The sequence below is a fragment of the Gadus morhua genome, chromosome 4 (assembly GCF_902167405.1).
Source record: "Gadus morhua chromosome 4, gadMor3.0, whole genome shotgun sequence".
Taxonomy (NCBI): Eukaryota; Metazoa; Chordata; class Actinopteri; order Gadiformes; family Gadidae; genus Gadus; species Gadus morhua.
Genome location: NC_044051.1, coordinates 13,005,590 through 13,026,116, shown reverse-complemented (window position 1 = coordinate 13,026,116; position 20,527 = coordinate 13,005,590). Strand labels below are relative to the sequence as shown.

The window sequence follows — 20,527 nt, the reverse complement described above, 5'->3', positions numbered from 1 at the left end:
GGCAGAGACATTCTTTTGGTGGTTTAGTTTCAGCATCCCGCTGTCTTCCGCTCTTTTCTTCCCTCACTTTCCTAACTCTCGGATCATGCCTACAGCTTCTTTAAGACCAATCCCCAAAGTCTTACTAGATTCTTTAACTAATCAGATTACCATGAAGTGAACCGAAAAATGTAAAAATGTAGTCGTAACAATCCATTATGGATGACGTCCATTGCCACACTCCACCGAGGTGACTTTTACTGGGCTGCTCCATACAAGGACGAAGGGTGGTGGTGTTGAAAGACGGTTTATTGTACGGTTTGCAGATAAGGATACATAACCTGGTGCTCCATGCTGTGATGTAGGAGATCTCCCTGAGTGTGTGCGTGATGGCTGGTTTAACCTGTGCACATCGATTGCCCGGGCCAGGTGAGGTGGCTTAAACCAGCCATCATCCACACACACACTCCACAGTAGTGCACCTGAATTTGAAGTGGCTTTTGGTTTAGGAAAAAGCATGATCCATGTGACCAGATAACATGGCCTCATAAAGATGTAAACTCTGCTGAATAGTATAGTATAGCATGAATAGAGCCGCCAAGCCCTTAAACTATCCCCTCATGTTCTCTTTCTCCCAGATGATAGAGAACATACAGATGTTAGAGAACATGGGTCCAGATGTTAGAGAACATGGGTACAGATGTTAAAGAACATGGGTCCAGATGTCAGAGATTGTTGGTACAGCTGTTAGAGAACATGGGTACAGATGTTAGAGAACATGGGTCAAGATGTTAGAGAACATGGGTACAGATGTTAGATAACATGGGTCCAGATGTTAGAGAACATGGGTACAGATGTTAAAGAACATGGGTCCAGATGTTAGAGAACTTGGGTACAGGTGTTAGAGAACAGCTGTTAAAGAACATGGGTGCAGATGTTGAGAGAACATGGGTACAGATGTTAGAGAACAGCTGTTAGAGAACATTGGTACAGATGTTAGGGAACAGATGTTAGAAAACAGATGTTAGAGAACATGGGTAAATCCTGAAGTCTGAAGACTAAAGAGGTGATTTTCTTTGAAGAGATCACATGGTCTACTGGTCTACATGGTCTTACCCAGCATGCAACAGTCGTAGTTATGTTTCTGGATGGTTGAATTAGATTACTCAAGTCCTCAGTGATTCAATTACCACATTTCCTCGAATGTCCAAGTCACTCTCCAATAATTAAAAAGATCCACCCGTATAGTACTACTCTAAAACAAACACATAAACAACAGATACATGGATACTCCTCAAAAATCCTAGGAGTCAAAAATGAAGACAGCAAGTCCTGCCAGGCAGTTTAAAAGTTAAAAAAAATCGTTGTTTAATACTTATTTACATATTTCTCATTTTTACGTTTTTTTGTCCTGACGGTTTAGTGTCCTTAATTTTGGTATGTAATATGTATGTATGTATTATTAGTGTTATTTAAGTTACAATTATTTAACATTCTTTTATTTAAAACGTTAGTCTTCCTACCCACTATTTCAAGTTCCATTGTGTACCACTGAGTGGCAATAGTGCACAGACTTTGACACAAATAAACACAAATACTTTCAAATGGATGAAAACAAGAATACCCAATGAACCGAATAAAATAAACTCAAAAGAATACCTTTAAAGAAAATAAGGTTTGAGCTTTAACATAAACCACAGAAATTAAGCGCAGAGCTCAAGGGCAGAGTTACCAGCCGCTAAAGAGATTTCAGTGTGGGGAGAGGAGAAACGAAAACATTGCTGGTCTCAATACCCTTCATTCCTCCTCCTCCTCCTCCTCCTCCTTCTCCTCAACTCACATCTGCTGCTGTGGGGATGGGGAACCGATGCAGAAGTCTGAAGTCGTTTGTCGAGGGACAACTTTAAGAGGAATCAAGAAAGAAAGTTTATTAACTTTTCTCATTGAGTTGCTGCTGTTCTCTCTCTGTATCTCCAGGGGAGGTGCAGTGAGGAGGCAGTCGGAGGGGATAATGCCCTGGGGCTGGTGCAGGCAGGTACTGGGAATACTTTCCTCTTTCCTGGTGGCGGGCTGTGCAATGCAGAGCATATATGCACAGGAGCGGGCTGTGGGATCCTCCTGCTACGGAGGATTTGACCTCTTCTTTGTTCTGGACAAGTAAGCGTGATGCCCTCTTTCCTTTGCTTCTTGTGCTGCAGAGTGGTTGCTTTAGAGTCTAGAATGTGGTGTTGGTGTAAACATCACAGACACGTGGCTGCAAACCTCTTCCAAGTTGGGGTTGGGAAAGCCATCAGTGTTTGTTGGGGCCAAGAGAGAGTAGATATATGCATAAAAAAGAGTTTGTGTGTGTGTGTGTGTGTGTGTGTGTGTGTGTGTGTGTGTGTGTGTGTGTGTGTGTGTGTGTGTGTGTGTGTGTGTGTGTGTGTGTGTGTGTGTGTGTGTGTGTGTGTGTGTGTGCATATATATATATATATATAAGTATATTCAATGTTAATTTGAATAAGTGTATTTATTAGAATATTATAACTGTCAGATCAGAAGAAGCAGCTTACAGGGGTTCATGGGGATGACTTGACGTCAGGATGCTTACAAATGATAGCTTCATGCTTATGAATAATAGATTCATGCTTATAAATAGTTTGATGGAGGTGGGTTCATGCTATAAATGATAGCTTCATGCAAATAAATGATAGCTTGATGTTTATGAATGATAGCTTCATGCTTATCAAATATATATTCATGCTTATGAACGATAGTTTGATTCTTATTAATGATAGCTTCATGCTTATAAATTATATCTTCATGCTTATGAATAATAGTTTGATGCTTATTAATGATAACTTCATGCTTATATATGATTGATAGCTAAGTTTAATGCTTTTCAATGATATTCATTTCATGCCTATATATAATAGCTTCATGCATATGAATTATAGCTTTATCCATGTAAATGCTAGCTTCATGCTTATCAATGATAGCCTCAAGCTAATGATAGCTTCACGATTATAAATGATTCAGTCTAAAAGTCTTAGGGTTATGGTTGTTGCTAGTCTAAAAGGGAATGTTCCTAAGTATTTAATAGATGAGTCTTATGACGCCACGTAGAGCTTGCAGTGGGCTCTGTGGAAGGATGGAAACCATACTTGCTGGTCCGCTGCTGAACAGAACTGAATCACAGTTTTTTCTTTGTTCAATAATGAAGCTGCTGCATGAGCATTCGAGAAACACATGTTGTTTGTTTTTCCACTTTCAGTCATGAGCAGTACTTCAATTCGGAACTCAATTTCACATAACTTTTAGAACATTAAATAAACCTTGTTTTATCAAACAAAATGTAGATCATAATTGTGTAGATAAAAATGGAAACAAGAGCTTAAGATAAAAACTTTCTTTGGCTTTGTCACAGGGATTTTATTTCATCAATGTAAAATTTGCTATTTGGCACAGCTCGAATACTCGAATACTCGAATACTAATACTGACAGTCACAATCAGTGCCTTTTGTGAATGTTGGAACTGTTGAATATCATATCAGTTTTGGCACCTCTTGTTTATCAACAATTTGGCACAGCTTGTGTAGCAACTGACCGTCAGAAGCAGGGCTATTTGTGACATCATTACATCTCGTTGTTGATGGATTCTCCAGGCAGAAACCTGCTGTCTGAATCACCTTTTTATTATCTGAGCTCAAAGCAAGAGACAGCTGTAAACGTTGTTGAAAGAAAAATGCTTTGTATGTTAACCCTGTATGGGTTTCCATTCTAAAATACACCAGATTATTGTCTGAATAAAATAAATCTACCTTCTACCTACAAACTAATTACCCCCCCCCCCCCCCCCTTTATACTTATCTTACGTTTTCATGACTTAACCTTCCCTAGCATTTTGTTTTTCTTGCTTTTCTGAAGCACTCCATAGGGCTTTGCTCTTTGTGGAATCCTAACTATTAAAGTTAATCTGAACTAATACTCTAAATCCAAACTGTAACTCTCGACCTTAACCATTAGTCTCAATCTAAACCGTTACTCTCGATCTTAATCAGTACTCTTAATCTTATGTATCACTCTTAATCCAAACAATTATTCTTGAACGATAACAATAAGTGTCTCAGAAACCGTTTCTCCATCGGAGCCAGACGCTCCAGAGAGAGGAGCTCTTGGCTCTCTGTGCCTTCTGGGAAGTCGTCTGGTAGGAATGGAAACACAAGGAGAGAGCCGAAACAGAACCCCAGAACAATGTGCAGATGTTTACCTGGAGAGACTGAGAATTTGTTCAGTCTACATATCTGGCTGCATGAACGGTGATTACTCAAAGCAAAATCACAACAATGCTTTAATCAACCATTCATTCCTTCTGTGATGTCATCCTATAGAGTTCCATAGGGACAGGATATGTTTTTCGGCTTTCGATTTTGATTTTGTTTGGATCATAAGCAGAGCGCAATGCTGCTGTATTAAATCTAGCATCGTTCTGTCAACACTGAGTGGTGTACTTAACTTCATGAGCATTTTCCCAAAGGTTTAAAGAGGTCGTCAATGAATAAATTAGCCTTGTCCTCCCAGGTCTGGCAGTGTGCAGCACCACTGGAATGAGATCTATTACTTTGTGGACCATTTGGCTCACAAGTTCATCAGGTCGGTTTGATTAACTACAAGATAACAAACAAATAAAGATTTTAAAAGAATATTGAATACCACTTGTACCTATTAACATATTAACATGAGAGATCCGTTCACTACTGTGTGTCCCGTGATTTATATATTCAAATGGTGGATGTGTTTTGTTGTTAGTCCTCAGCTTCGGATGTCCTTCATTGTTTTCTCAAAAGAAGGAAGGACTGTGATGGAACTAACTGAAGACAGGCAAGAAAATAAATAAACAGGAATTAAAACAAAACCCCTTCCGTTGCCCGACTGCTCACTAAATGTAGTCCTGCTGCCTGTGGTCTTGTGTGTGTGAGCTGCAGGGAGAGGATAGGCCACGGACTGGAACAGCTGCGCATGGTCCAGCCAGGAGGAGACACTGCCATGCACAAAGGTTTTGAACGGGTAAGCGCTTCAGTCAGATTTTGGATTTTTTTTTTTTTTTCACTTCTATTACTTCTCTGTCCTGTACGTGTGCTGCGGTGACACCCATTAAAGTCAACATCTGTGATGAATCAAATATGTCTTGTTTTATGTAGCAAGACATTAGGATGATGGTGTGTCTCATGCCAATATAAGGGTGCATTTAACCTCATTGGTGTTGAAGGAAACCTTTGTGTGATTTTACCTTCAGGCCAGTGAACAGATCTACTATGCAACAGGGGATGGTGAGAATAATACATCTACCAGTTTCTTGATGTCTGGGACACACATGCATCAGCTGTTTTAAGTTTGATAAACGCGAGTGGCTCTGTTTTTAGGATCACTCTAGTGCTGTTCATAGCATTCAACCACTAAGCCAACCCGGTATCACGCGATTTCGTGCTCATGCGCACAAACGTTATTAATCTATTGAATCGTGTCCCAGATTACGATTGTCCGACTTTTTTAGTGCTACACAAAACGAAATGTAAACCAATGCATTCTGAATGGGAGCGTTCTCCGACAATTGACGTGCTCCACAAAACGAAACGAGAGAGAGAAAGAGAGAAAGGGAGGGACAGAGAGAGAGAGCGAGAGAGAGAGAAGCTTCAGAAGGGGTGAGCGCAGATAGTACAGTGCACCCTCTAGTTATATATCTGTATATATTATTATCTAGTTATATATATGTCAACATTTCTGATTTGTAAGCAGACCTCCTCAAAAACGACGTTAAATGTCGCTCCCATTCAGAATGCATTGGTTTACATTTCGTTCTGTGCAGCACTAAAAAAGTCGGACAATCGTGATCTGGGACACGATGCGCACAGATTAACGTTTGTGCGCATGACCACGAAATCGCGTGATACTGGGTTACTAAACCGACATGTCTCCACGTTTCCTCCAGGTCACTAACATGACGGTTGTGCTTCCTCCTGGCCATTAACATGTGTTTCTTCCAGGTTATAAACATGTTACTAACATGACTGCTGCGCTTTCTCCAGGGTACTCACATGTGACTAACGTGTGCTGGGCATCCTCCTGGTTACTAATATTAGCTTCTTCCAGGTTGCTAACATGTGACTGCCATGTCTGCCTCCCTTCCCCCAGGCCACTATGATGTGACTGACATGTCTGCTGGCCTTCCTTCAGGTCAATAACATGTGACTAACATGTCTGCCGCGCTTCCTTCAGGTCAATAACATGTGACTAACATGTCTGCCGCCCTTCAATAACATGTGGCTACAATGTCTGCTGCACATCCTCCACGTCAGTAACGTGTGACCCAAATGACTGCTGCGCTTCCCCCCAAGGTTACCGGACCGCCAGCGTCATCATCGCGCTGACCGACGGCGAGCTCCGAGAGGATCAGTTTGACCTGGCCGAGAGAGAGGTAGGAATGTTGTTCACTCACTTTAGAGGTCACACGAAGCAGCCATGATATATCGTAAAGGGAGGAAGATCGAACCGCCACAATACAGTATCACAGTGTAGATGATATAAACATGCCAACGTATCAGCTTTTAACTTCTTATTCGAACGTGTGTTATATGGTAGCCATTTGTCATCGTTGTGTGTTCGTCTCTGACGTCGTTGTGTTCTTTCAGGCCAGCAGAGCACGCCAGCTGGGTGCAACGGTCTACTGTGTGGGAGTGAAGGACTTTAATGAAACACAGGTAAACCCATCAACCCATCACCTCACAACCCATCACCTCACAACCCATCAAAGGGGGACCAATCACGTACAGTCTGTTCACGTTGCACTGCAAACGTTCCCTTCCAGCTTTGGACGATAGCCGACGGGAAGGATCACGTCTTCCCAGTCAACGACGGCTTTCAGGCATTACCAGGAATCATCGACTCAGTAAGACTCGGCTGAACTCTTCATGAACTGTACTTCGGAAGCCGGTTCTATTGTTTTAAGCATTAACACTCGGGTCGTGTTCCATTATTCCCTCAAGATCCTGAAGAGATCATGCATCGAAATCCTGGCCGTAGAGCCATCCAGCGTCTGTCAAGGAGGTAGTGGGAGCCATTACACTGAGGAATAAGTCCTAGCTAATTTGTTTATTGATTGCTGTTTTTATAGACTAATTTCTGTACTTATTTATTCATATTTTAACCATCTACTTCATGTTTTATTTTTTAACCTAACAATTTTCCTGAGTTATTATGTTGGTTTATCATTTGCTTTGTTTAGTTCATATTGAATCTGGACCTGTAAGAACTTTTGTAATTTTTGATGTGTGCCTGCATTTCTTTTTACTATTTGTGTACAAAATACAGTAAACCTGAACTTGAGCTTGAACTTGTTCCTCCAAACACATTTTGAACTGTGGTACAACGTGCCCCGCCCCGCGACGCCTGACGCCTCCTGTTTGTGCCCAATAGAGTCCTTCCAGGTGGTCGTCAAGGGCAACGGCTTCCTGCACGCACGGGACGTACGGAAGGTCCTCTGCAGCTTCCGCATCAACGACACGCTGACACTGAGTGAGTGGAACCGCTCAAAGGATCCGCTCTTTAGAACCAGGCTCATCAGGCTTAATCATCCAGCTGGTTGATTAAAGCTCTTGAGTAAAGCAGTATGATATACTGTATATGTATGTTGGATGTCATCAAAACGAGTTTGAACAACAAGGACCTGCCAAAATTCACAACTACTACCAGACCAAATCTGAATAAATTAATCGAATATGCTTCTTGCATCAAAAAAACTGGATTTTCCCTTATTTTTAATATAGTTTTAATCACATCCTGTTGTCCGTTCAAAGCTGCCCAGTCTTTTGTTTTGTTTTGTTTTGAGTGAAACCACGGAGCAGTTCTGATGAGTTAGCAGAAAAACTGCCCAACATCACAAGGAGAGGACCAGGAGCTTAGTTTGGAGTCTGCTTCGTATTTGCTCTGTTTTGAAGAGACTCCAGTGGGAGTGGCCCGGCGGCACCACCATATTTGAACAGTTGGCAGTGAAGCGTAGACGTTATGCTGAGAGGGCAGTTTAATAGTCAGGGAATATAACCCCCTTTTGCAATTGTACCCTTCTTCTTATGCCAGGGGATGGAATAGGCATTAGTCTGGAGTGTTCCCACTGGAACTTTAGAAACTACACCCTGATATACTGACCGAGGCATAAACAGTTGAAGAACTGCCATGGGGTGAGCGTCAACAAAACACTGGCTGACAAACACTGGCATCGCAGCCAATGGAGTGAAGTGAACGAAGTCCATCAGTGGTTACGTAACATTTCACTCTGAAATCATTTGATTTGGTTTGTTTTGGTTGAGAAGAATGTTGAGGAGACAAGGGAGGGCTGAGGTCCTTCAGAGGCTCATAAGGTTATAAATCCAGCGTACCTCCTTCCCCCTGCCCCCTTAAAGAATCCTCCCAGCTCCCCTCAGCTGCTACATCACTCAGAGCTCCTCACTGCTCAGACAGCAGAACGATAGCAAGCTGTGAATCCATCGTACATCTTGATAATTGGATGCTGCCACTGGCGATGCCAATAATTGGAGTATTTTTAAAAGGCTTGAAGTGGCTAATAGACATCACACCTGGTGGAAAAATAGAGTCCCTTCAAACGGTATTGGATGATAATATTATATGATATACATGAATATATACATGCAAATGCTTAACATAATACCAAACATACAAGCACAAGGACACGCACACCCACACACGCATACACACTCCAACAATGCTGGCATGGGTAACAGAGTTGTTTGATAAAGTTTGTTTCCATTCCACAGTGAAGAGACCGTTGGTGGTCAGAGACACGTATCTACTGTGTCCAGCTCCTGTTTTAGAAGAAGAGGGGTCGTAAGTCACTGAGTTAATTCTATTTAAACATCAATTCAAGTCAGTGTGATGAATTCAGCATGCAGCATTGTGTTAAAACTCCAGATGTTGCATTTACACTCCAGATGTTGAATTAACACTCCTGGGCCCCGTTTCCCGAAAGCGTCGTTAGCCTAAGTGGATCGTGAAGTGCGTCGAAAGGGCATCGTAGAGTTTTCACCGCGTTTCCCGAAAGCATCGTTGGTCACGAACGTCTTGAAAACGCTCGTAGCTAACGAGTACTCCAGGGGTGCTCGTAGGTACTCGTAGGACGCTAAGAGCATCGTCAGCTATAGCCTCAGTGGCGTCACCATCGGACATTCCGTATATTGGATGCGTTTTATTAAAACGCATTGCGCCTTTATGTTCTTAGTTTGGTAATTAATAAAGATTATTAATTAATTTATTAATAAAGATGTTAAAATGGCCAAAATAAAACGGGACAGTCCAGAAAATGTTTGCGCAGGCAGGGCACTCAAAATGTGTGAGAGAAAGTGGGGGGATTTGTGCAGACTTACATAGGCTACTCATAAAACGTAGCATAAAATAATGTAAAAAAAAAATTAAATTAAACAAATTAAAAAAAATAACGAAATTAAAGAAATTAAAAGAAATACAATTTTTTATAAAAAACAAGCAAAGAAGCAGGCAAAAGGCTGGGATATTGTGGGGATTGGTCAAGTTGACGGGAATGTTTAGTGACATGAGGGAGGGTGAAGGGGGTTAAAAAAAAGTCTCAATCACTATTCGACGCGCATGAAAACCAGCCGCGTAGTTATGAGGGAGGCCGTCCTCACACCGATCTTCCTCATCGTCATCGTCCTCAACGTCCTCCGGTTCAAGCAATGCCACCCCAGCCTTAGCTGCAATGTTGTGCAACATAGCCGTCACACATATCACGGCGCATGACTTGGCCGGCGAAAACTGACTTGTGAAGGCATCTAAAGCGCAACTTCCACCTCCCGATCGTGCGCTCAACGATGCACCGGGCCAGACGGTGGGCTTCGTTGTATTCCTCATCATGGACGTCTCCCGGGTTATTCACAGGTGTGAAGAGGAATTATTTCAGGGGGGAAAATGCCGTGAAACGCACAGTGCATTCAGGATTAGGACTGATATATGTCGGTTTAAGCCTAATCAATTGTGTTTTAATGTCTTTAGCATTCATATAATTGCAGTCTATTTTTTTTGTAGGCTACTCTGCTGTTGTCCTTGATGGGGATATATTTTAACCCTTTTTAACACAATTTTCCTGCGACATTCCTGCGTCTCCCCCTCCTACGGAGCCCATTTCAGCACCGTGTCAGTAGACAGTTACAATCCTACGACGTCGTGAGTGCAGCGGATGCGCGTTCACGTTAAGAGGAGTTTCGGGAAACGCTCCAAAGAAATTGACGATGGATCGCAAGATCCATCGGGAGAATGATCGTACGAGCGAAGGTCCATCGTTATCGGGAAACGGGGCCCAGAGCTTGTGTTTACACTCCAGATGTTGTGATTGCACTCCATATATGTTGTGTTTACACTTAAGATGGTGTGTTTAGATTGTTGATGTTTTCTTTTGAATATTATTACAATTTTTCTTCTATTTGTAATTGCTTGTTGGTATGTGTATGAATGCTGCGTCAGGAATGATACTCACTTTCGCTCTACTCCGTTCTATTCTATTTGCCCTCAATAGGTTGTGTTTACAATCCAGATGCTTGTGTCAATGCACTTCCCCGTGTTATATTTAATGAAACGGTTTCACTAAAAGCTGACAAGGAACTGAATGTTGGATATCGGAGCCTAAAATAAGGACCAGCTACTTTTTCACTCAAAGCAGCTGCATGTGTGTTATATTTAATGACACTGGTTTTACTTAAAGCTCACATGGAACTGAATGTTGGATCTCAGGGGCTAAATTAAGGACCAGCTACATGTAGCCTTGTAACAAATAATCACATGTAGCGAAACGGTAACCATCAGACCATCAAAGAGGTAATAAGATGCTAGAATGACAATAGACATAGTAGCTAGAATGACAATCCATGAGGTCATAGTAGCTTGAATGAAAAACAATGAGGTCACACTAGCTTTAATGACAAACAATGAGTTCATAGTAGCTTGAATGACTATCAATGAGGTCATAGTAACTATTCCGAATCATTGATTTTCATAATTCAGCATCAAACCCTGGTCCCAATTCTTATAGCCGATGTAATATATAAATGTGTGACCTTTGACCTTTGTCAGGACTGCTACTCTACATGTCAGCATGAACAACGGCCTGAGCTTCATCTCCAGCGCCGTGACAACCACTGCAGTAAGCTGCGTAAGTAGATCTCCTTACACACAAGTTACACTGGCTTTGTAAAGAGGTCTACTCTGTGACACTACAACAACAACAACAACAACAACAACAACAACAACAACAACAACAGCACACTAGGAGTTAAACATACAAGCTGTGTAAGTGGTCGAGCCAATTTTATTTATGTAGGCCATTTCGTACATGAGGCGGACTCGATGTGTTGCACATAAAAACATGTCATACAATAAAAATAAAAGTAAAATAGTCCATAAAATACATTTAACAACTGGATTTAAAAGAATCAATAAAATACACATGAAAACAGGATTTTAAACAATGAATGGAGGACAATTTAATGAGATAATAAGTTACAAGGCCTGCTCTGTGAAACAACAAACACTAGTGACAAATACAAGCTGTGTAAGTAAGACATACTCCCTGGAGCTACAACAACATCCATAGAATTACACATGCTAGATATGTTAGTAGACCTAGGGGTATACCACGACCCTCGCTGAACATACCCAGGCTTTCTTGGGAAAACCTGGCTCGACAGAGCCGCAACTTGCAATCAGAGTTAAATGGTACCACGAAGCTCACTTTAGATTCAATTAGTTGAACCAGGTTTTCCGCTTTAGGTTCAGTGCGCGTTCACTTGAAAGGGGCGTTTTTTGCGTAATTTTCTCACCTTTACGATAGATCAAGCAGTCTATATGCGTATAAGTGAAAAAATTCTGCATATTGTCTATAAAATAACTATGCCAAATGCAGAATTGTTCGCCATTAATCCAAATAGAATGATGATGATTTAAAAATGCATAAGCAACGTCCATCCTGCCTTATTCTATCATTTAGGGAATTCACTTTAAATACACCCTATGTAAGAAATGTATCGCATGTTTTCAACCGCTGAGAGGTAGCGGCTGTAGCGTAGTGGATTAATATAAGACCCGAACGCCTGCGACCGGGGTTCAAATTCGCAAATTCGCTTCGTGGTACAGGCCCCTACTCTGTGAAACTACAACATTGGATCAACTTCACACGGATTCCCAATGGGGCAGATTAAGGTCATAAAAACAAATCCAATCTGTCCGCAAGTGATTCTTTCCAACAGATGTAATTCATTCACATATTTTGGAGACAGTCCAAAGGAAAGCTAATGTGAACAACATGTTGTCCCATTGATAATTAGGATGATAATGAGTTTGGTTATCTTAACGCTGAAATCCATTCTAAGTGTATCTTTGGGTAGTCATAACAAGACTATGATGTGTAGATGGAAAATATCCTCGGCCTGGTAAATCCATTAATTTTATCATCATGTACATACTTTCATATTTCCATGATACTCTCATGACAACGTTTAGGGTTGATCATTGCTGTGCTAAAATGTAGGTGCCATAAAAATTGATAAAGTAACCCCATATCAAAAAGCTTCTCAGTTCAGTGAAATGATTCCACTGTGTATCTCCTGTCTCCTGTCTAGTCTGATGGGACCTTCATAGCCATCGCTCTGCTGATCCTGATGCTGCTACTCATCCTGGCACTACTCTGGTGGTTCTGGCCTCTGTGCTGCACCGTGGTAAGTCAGCCATCTTGTGTTTTCTCTGCTGTCGAGTCACAGGACTAGAGCAAAAAATATCTATTTATTTTTTGGCAAAATTGTCGGCAAATCATGATTTCTTATTAGTTTAGAAGACATTAGAAATTTATAATTGAATTGAAATGAGGTGAAATGGAAAATCAAAACATTCTTCAGAGTTGCACTCAAGGTTTTTGGCTGAGGTTACCTGTATCATAAATATAGGAGATTAAATGATGTGTATATAGGAGAGCAGTTTGTTTACCCTGATGCTGCTGTCCACAGATCCTCCACGACCCCCCCCCTCCGGTGATGGAGTACAGCTCTGTGAGTCGCTCCTCTTAGATGGTCCTCTCTGGAGGGTAGAGATGCTGGGCACATTTTTAACAATTCATGGAAACGTTCATGAAAAAAGTTAACGAAAAGATCATCATGATATCATAATGGGAAATATAGTATAACAACTATGAGCTGTAATTAAATTGAACTATCATAATTGGAAATTTGGCATAACAAAAGTTGTCTGACACATAAACACACGTACTCCGTATACTCCTATTTAGTATTCCGGCTGATAGAGCTGATATGCAGCATTAGCGTGTCAAGTATTTCGTCAATACGATAAGTTGTTTTCTCTCGTTAAGGATGAAGATGACGAAGGATACCCAAAGAAGAGATGGCCCACCGTGGATGCCTCGTACTATGGGGGGCGAGGAGTGGGAGGCATCAAAAGGATGGAAGTAGGTCATACAGCCGTTATATTAAATATTGGTTGCATTTACATTTACAATTGGTCCATTTTTGCTACCGCACTCTAGTTTAGATGAATTGCGAGGAGCAGAGATAGAGGTTGTCTTCATCAGAGACCTTTCCAACCTATTGCAGGATTTATCGGCTGATAAGGAGTCCTTGTGAGGGAAGTGGAGTTAATCCAACAGGGAGAGACACGCAGGAATTTAAGGAGGTCAGGCTCAAAGCTAGGAAGAACTACCAGTGGAAAAAGTATCAGCAATAACTTAAAGAGAATTAAATTAGAAGCAAAGGATGAAATGTCCCCACTCTGAATGTCTAAGTGAAGATCCTGACCGTGACAGTCACGGTCGATTAGGTTACCGAGAAGCCTCTTGTGTTCAGCTCCAACTGAAATCAACAGAGATATAAAAGATTTCCTTTTCTTTTCTTTTTTTAAAACCAGATGGCTTGGGTTGTTAGGAAGAGTTTATGGTGATGTGGTGGAGTCGGCTTTTCACTTAAACAGGCCTATTAAAAAGACTGCAACTTGTTTCTGAAATAAGGCCTGTTATATAAGAAATAATATTAGACTCAGTTAAAAGTTTAGTCAATGTTGTGAACTAATAATGTCTTTAACATCGTTCATTCAAGGTTTTGACAAAAATAGTATGAATCAAACAAAAAGCTTGCTGATGAAAAATCCCAGCGTGCCTATGTGAAGATGAATAACGTCAATGTCTGCCAGATGTTAAGTAAACCAACTTCTATCCTCATGTCCAGGTGTACTGGGGGGACAAGGGGTCCACCGAGGAGGGGGCTAAGCTAGAGAAGGCCAAGAACGCTCGCGTGGTGATGCCTGAACAAGACTTTGACTTTCCTCCTCCACGGACCTTCAACAACGGCGTGCGCAGACCCGTCCGTCCTCAGAAATGGTATTCACCCATCAAGGTAAACATGTTGTCTTTATGTAAATTATGAAAGGATGCTCTAAGTGGAGTCATCATTTTTGGTCAGGCCATTTTTGGCCTATTGAGACGTAAAAGGGTCCTTATTTTATAACCAGGTGTGAGGTTGGTCATTGCAAGCAACTTGAAAACTATTTCCACTTGTGACAACAGAAATGGGAGTTCCCCCCGAGAATGATGATGAATACATTACCAGGTTTCATTCACAGTACACTAAATAGGTGACTGTGGAGTGGTCTGTACAAACATAACACACGCCAACTTGTGATGTCAGAAACATGTGAAACGGCTTAACGATTAAGTGTCACTTTATTAGGTACACCCAAAATAGCCAGGCTGCAACCCAGCACATAAATCACAAACGGCCAAATTCTGTCTTCATCTGTTGTTCGATCAAAACGAGATCCAAGAGCCTGATGATTGGTGCCAGACATATGAGGCCTGCAGTCTCAAAAACTGCTGACCTGTAGAGCTTTTCACACACCACAGTCCTTCTCCTGGAGTTTACAGATAGTGATCAGAGAATACCAAACAAAAGTCAAGGCAAAAGCAATTCTGTGGATTTTCAGTCCGACCGGAAAGAGCAAAGCTGCCAATGCGATCAATCTCTGCTTTGGTTGTTTGACCTTAACGATAGAGGCACACATCCATTGGACTCCTGTCAACCAAGAACAGAAAAATTAAATAAGAAATAACCTAATGCGCATGCAACAGTGTGCACCAGGGTGTCGTAGCTGAATATGGTGGATTGTTCCACTATATATAGATGACTTCATAGTAGGCCTACTCGTGCCCAGACATACATAGACATACTTGTACATAGACCTAAACAACTCCTGCATAAGATATCAATCTAATAGAGGCTCTTTCAAATTGGTTGGTCTGTTGTACACAGTGTATTTTATGCAGTCTGTTTAAAACTCTGTTTTATAGTGTACCGTAGTTTACGAAGTTGCCATTGATTGTATATAAGTGTGGTGAAAACATTCATACCATACTTACACAAACCATAAATACCACACTTAAATTATAAACCATAAAAACAATACTTCTATAAACCAAACACAATAGGTCCACTTTTTTTTTTTTTTAAGTGTTTCTGCTTCTCATGTTCCTGTGTTCAAGGTCCAAAACACGCTAGTCAGCTGTATTAGGTTCATAACACAAGAGTCAGCTGTAGAGGCCAATGAAAACCAGACGTGAATTGTATGGAGCTGAGTCTGACCTCCGACGCATTAAATCTGGCATGATTACAACCAAATATTTTCCTCTCGGAATTCGTGCTTCTCTCTTATGTAATCTGTTTCTATGGGACACGTCTCTCTATGAGCAGTACCGACCAGATACAGACCCATGGCATTGTGTAACACTACCAAGGAGTAAACAGTTCAGTGGAGAAGCACTACAAGCTGCAATGAAGTCAAGCTCATGTATCCCATATGCTGTATTGCTAGTTTGGTTTCCAACCCATACATAAAATGGAAAGGTTTTTGGAACCGGATGATCATTTGGGTCTGGTTTTGTTTCCTGGCTAGGGTAAGCTGGACGCGCTGGGCCTTCTGCTTAGGAAGAGCTACGCCCGGGTCTCTGTGATGCGACCGCACCCAGGGGACAAGGTGAGGAATTCACGTGTTTAACAGGTAACGAGAAACTCCACCCAACAACAGCTGACCACCAACATCAGGGCTGACCAGTCTCAGGTTGGTGTGTCTTGGTGTGTGCTGGCACGTGTTTGTCATCCATCCAAGCATGCAAGAAATAGCTGATAACCTTTCAAACTTTGGGGGGGCAGAATACCCTTAATTCACAATTTTGGATGCAATAGCAATAGCCGCCATGTGGAAGCTCCACAGTACTTTCATAGGAATAATATTCATCTGGGAATAGTTGACATACAACAGGCTGCAATGCAAAAGCCATAAAAAAAAAATTAGATTTATAATCCCTGATAAGTATTATCTTGGCTGTTAGAGGAAATTTACGGCAATTGTGATAAAGATAAAACATCTTTGAAATGCAACACAGAAGCAAAATGATACTACATCAAACACTCGCTGGCTGCAGAATTCTTTTATATCATAACTTCTTCGGAAAGAAGGTAATATATATGCAACCTAAGCCTTAGAATCAGCAAAAAACAGTAAACGTCTAACTTAATAAATGTACTAACTAAGCACAGATCACTAGGCTTCAACCAATCAGAGAAAGAGAAGAGTGAGGAGGAGTGAGGAAGTCAAAGTATGATGCAGCTTCTCATTATTTAGCATGGATTAATCCCATTCCAGGGTTTTAAAAAAGGGCTTTTTGTCTGTAAAAGCCATCAGGAGTAGCTGTCTACCCCCCAGCTCCATCCAGCTTCACCAGGGCCAGCTTGGCAGGCACCCTGCTTTCCTCCCCGACACCCACTAATAAGACTAGCCCCGGCATTTCCTCTTTCCATCTCTGGAGAACTCGGTGCTCCCACTGCCAAACAAAGGTTGCGCCACACAGAAACTTCATAGGAATAATATTCAGCTGCCATGTTGGAGCTCCACACAGAACCTTCATAGGAATAGTATCCAGCAGCCATGTTGAAGCTCCACACAGTAACTTCATTGGGATAATATTCAGCCGCCATGTTGGAGCTCCACACAGAACCTTCATAGGAATACTATTCAGCCGCCATGTTGAAGCTACACACTACCTTCATAGGGATAATACTCAGCACACGTGTCGACTGGAGAAATCTTTATAGTCACACAAAGGGCTGCAATTCAAAAGCCGTCAAAAAAGGACGATTTGGGATCCCTGATAAGTATTATCTGGGTCTATTAGAGGACAACTGCAGGAAATTGAAGATTAATGGTGTATAAGTAAGGCCTCTTGAGCTTTGAAAAAACAACCATTTATGAAGCTGACTCTGAACTCGGTAAGAGACGATCACATGACCCTGACTGTAATTTCTCGGAACCAATCTACAGGGCAGGTGTATCAACTTCACCCGCGGCTCCAAACCCAACGTGGGCCCTCGCTACCCCATCTACAACCACCCGTCCATGCCCATCTACACCCTGCCCCACAGCTACGCCCACGCCGCCGTCTCCAAGGGCAACGACGCCTTCTACTCCGACATGCCTCCGTCCCCCACCTCCATGCTGCCCCCGCTGCCCTCCACGCCCCCACCTTCCTCCGTCACCTCCCCCGCCTGCCCTCTGGAGGACCCTCACTCTCCTCCGCCCAACAGAGCCCTGCCTTCACCTGCGTTCCCGACAGCCACCACCCCACCACCGTCCACCCCCGCACCGCAGGAGCACTTCTTTGGCCTGGCCACGCCCCCATCGGCAACATCAGGCTTCCTGCCTCCTGCACCGCAAGGACCTCCCCCCTGCAGAGCACCGCCCCCCTCCCGCCCCCCGCCCAGACCGTCCTAGTGGTCCAGGTCAGTAGTAATGTACTAGTGGTCCAGGTCAGTAGTGATGTACTAGTGATCGAGGTCAGTAGTGATGACTAGTGGTCCAGGTCAGTAGTGATGACTAGTGGTCCAGGTCAGTAGTGATGACTAGTGGTCCAGGTCAGTAGTGATGACTAGTGGTCCAGGTCAGTAGTAATGTACTAGTGATCGAGGTCAGTAGTGATGACTAGTGGTCCAGGTCAGTAGTGATGTACTAGTGGTCCAGGTCAGTAGTAATGTACTAGTGATCCAGGTCAGTAGTGATGACTAGTGGTCCAGGTCAGTAGTAATGTACTAGTGATCCAGGTCAGTAGTGATGACTAGTGGTCCAGGTCAGTAGTAATGTACTAGTGATCCAGGTCAGTAGTGATGACTAGTGGTCCAGGTCAGTAGTAATGTACTAGTGATCCAGGTCAGTAGTGATGACTAGTGGTCCAGGTCAGTAGTAATGTACTAGTGATCCAGGTCAGTAGTGATGTACTAGTGACCGAGGTCAGTAGTGATGTACTAGTGGTCCAGGTCAGTAGTGATGTACTAGTGGTCCAGGTCAGTAGTGATGACTAGTGACCGAGGTCAGTAGTGATGACTAGTGGTCCAGGTCAGTAGTGATGTACTAGTGATCGAGGTCAGTAGTGATGTACTAGTGATCGAGGTCAGTAGTGATGACTAGTGGTCCAGGTCAGTAGTGATGTACTAGTGATCGAGGTCAGTAGTGATGACTAGTGATCGAGGTCAGTAGTGATGACTAGTGGTCCAGGTCAGTAGTGATGTACTAGTGATCGAGGTCAGTAGTGATGACTAGTGGTCCAGGTCAGTAGTGATGTACTAGTGATCGAGGTCAGTAGTGATGTACTAGTGATCGAGGTCAGTAGTGATGACTAGTGGTCCAGGTCAGTAGTAATGTACTAGTGACCGAGGTCAGTAGTGATGTACTAGTGATCGAGGTCAGTAGTGATGTACTAGTGATCGAGGTCAGTACTGAATGTAGTAGTTATCAAGGTCAGTAGTGAACCTCTTAGTGGACGTGGTCAGTAGTCAATGTACTAGTGATTGAGGTCAGTAGTGAAGGTCCTAGTGTTCCAGGCCAGTAGTGATCTACTTCAATAGGAAAAGAGTTAAAAGATTTGGATTATGAGACTTGAAATCTGGCCGATATTCTTTCTTTCCAGCAGCCTGAAAATAAAGTACTTTTGGAAGGAAAAAATGGAAATAAAAATTGGGGGGGAAAACATTGAAATGCCAGAGGCTAATAGTGTGGTATTTTCTCTCTTTCTTCTTTTCAGAATATGAAAGGCTTGAGACATGTGTCTGTCTGGTCCAACAGTTGAAGAGCAGCTTGCTTTGGGTCTTAAGAGTGAGCACAGTTTCGAACCCAAAGTAATCAAAATATTTTGTATTTTTTATATAATTCTGCAACTATTAGAATAGTTGCAATATTTGTCCTTCCCTCGAGTTGCGATCAGGTTTGCAATTTTCCAACGGTTTTCAATCTGTTAGTAATCCAGAAACTCAAATTGAAAGGGTTAGCAATTGACTTTGAATGTTTCATGAAAACCATTCCTGGCGTGTCCAAATGTTTTTATAAGTATATTATTTTTTACATGTAAACTTTGTCTGGCCGGTCCACAGTTTTTATATGATTTTGAGTAGTTTTGGGTTGGCACACACATACACACACATACACACACACACACACACACATAGACAAAATACTGCAATCCAACTGCAGTGTGCCCAGTGAACTTAAGAATGAACTGAAAAAGTGAACGCATGAATGATCTGTTAAGGTAAACATTTGAATATACTGTTAAAGTGAATGTATGAATGAACTGTAAAAGTGAATGTATGAATGAACTGTGAATTTATGAATGAAATGTAAAAGAATAAAACTCTTATGCATATTTGTGTTAATGTTCAGCCTTTATCCTTGAGTTGTGTATTTTTGAGTCGTGCATCATGTGCTGGGGTGGTCTTTACAAATCATCGCAACGAGCAATGCATACACAGAAACACTTCAAAGGTACTGCGTGTAAGAATCCAAAATTCATTTTTATTACTGGCCCCTTTGGCCAGTAAGTGAGCTGCAGCCTGCTGGAACTCACATTAAAAGCACTGGAGTGCAAGCTCCGTGGGTTGAAACAATAAGAATCATAAACTGATATTGGTTATCAACATTAATAAACGTATACAATTTAATGTTAGGAAAGAACAGACATTTTGGCCAGGCCACCATCTGTGCTTAGACATCACCTAAAACCTTTTTCCTGGCGAAACCGCTAACCGTGGTTCAGTTATAACAGAAATCCGCTCACAGACTGCTATACGCAACGCAGAGAGTCAGGGAAGGTCTTTACGTTTTTATATTGGCCATTTAAAGTGTTATATGCACGTGAAAATTTTTGCCATTTCCAAATCTTTCCGCTCCTTCCTTTGCAATTGTTGAGTCGTCATAAAATAATATTGCCTCATTATTTTTTCTAAACGATTGAATCCTAAGATTCATAGCCATTTGATATTTCCCCCATTTTCTTTTCTTAGCTTCTGTTTTAGCTGTTGAAGGAGACCCATCAAGGCAGACAATCCTGTGGGAAGTGAGCTCATCCGTTGTGCACGTGAAGCGTGCACATGAAGCTTGCACACTTCACGTGCA

General features: G+C 42.1%; 1 protein-coding gene across 1 annotated transcript; it reads left to right on the top strand.

The window, feature by feature from the left end:
- Window positions 1-1,809: 1,809 nt before the first annotated feature.
- LOC115542736 (anthrax toxin receptor 1) lies at window positions 1,810-19,801 on the top strand. Its single transcript, XM_030355135.1, has 19 exons — window positions 1,810-2,136; window positions 4,541-4,612; window positions 4,769-4,840; window positions 4,945-5,026; window positions 5,256-5,289; window positions 6,355-6,434; window positions 6,649-6,717; window positions 6,825-6,905; window positions 7,003-7,063; window positions 7,433-7,531; window positions 8,788-8,857; window positions 11,111-11,189; window positions 12,655-12,750; window positions 13,036-13,077; window positions 13,395-13,490; window positions 14,263-14,430; window positions 15,983-16,063; window positions 17,408-17,865; window positions 19,161-19,801. Exons 1-18 carry the CDS (start codon window positions 1,847-1,849, stop codon window positions 17,855-17,857), a joined length of 2,022 nt encoding a protein of 673 aa, XP_030210995.1. The 5' UTR covers window positions 1,810-1,846; the 3' UTR covers window positions 17,858-17,865; window positions 19,161-19,801.
- The last annotated feature ends 726 nt before the right edge of the window (window positions 19,802-20,527 follow it).

Excerpts from the sequence above, each read along its gene's own strand:
- LOC115542736 (XM_030355135.1), top strand. The coding sequence starts at position 1,847 with ATGCAGAAGTCTGAAGTCGTTTGTCGAGGGACAACTTTAAGAGGAATC. Across the intron at positions 5,290-6,354 it reads CTACTATGCAACAGGGGATG|GTTACCGGACCGCCAGCGTC; the intron begins GTGAGAATAATA and ends CTTCCCCCCAAG. Across the intron at positions 6,718-6,824 it reads AGGACTTTAATGAAACACAG|CTTTGGACGATAGCCGACGG; the intron begins GTAAACCCATCA and ends GTTCCCTTCCAG.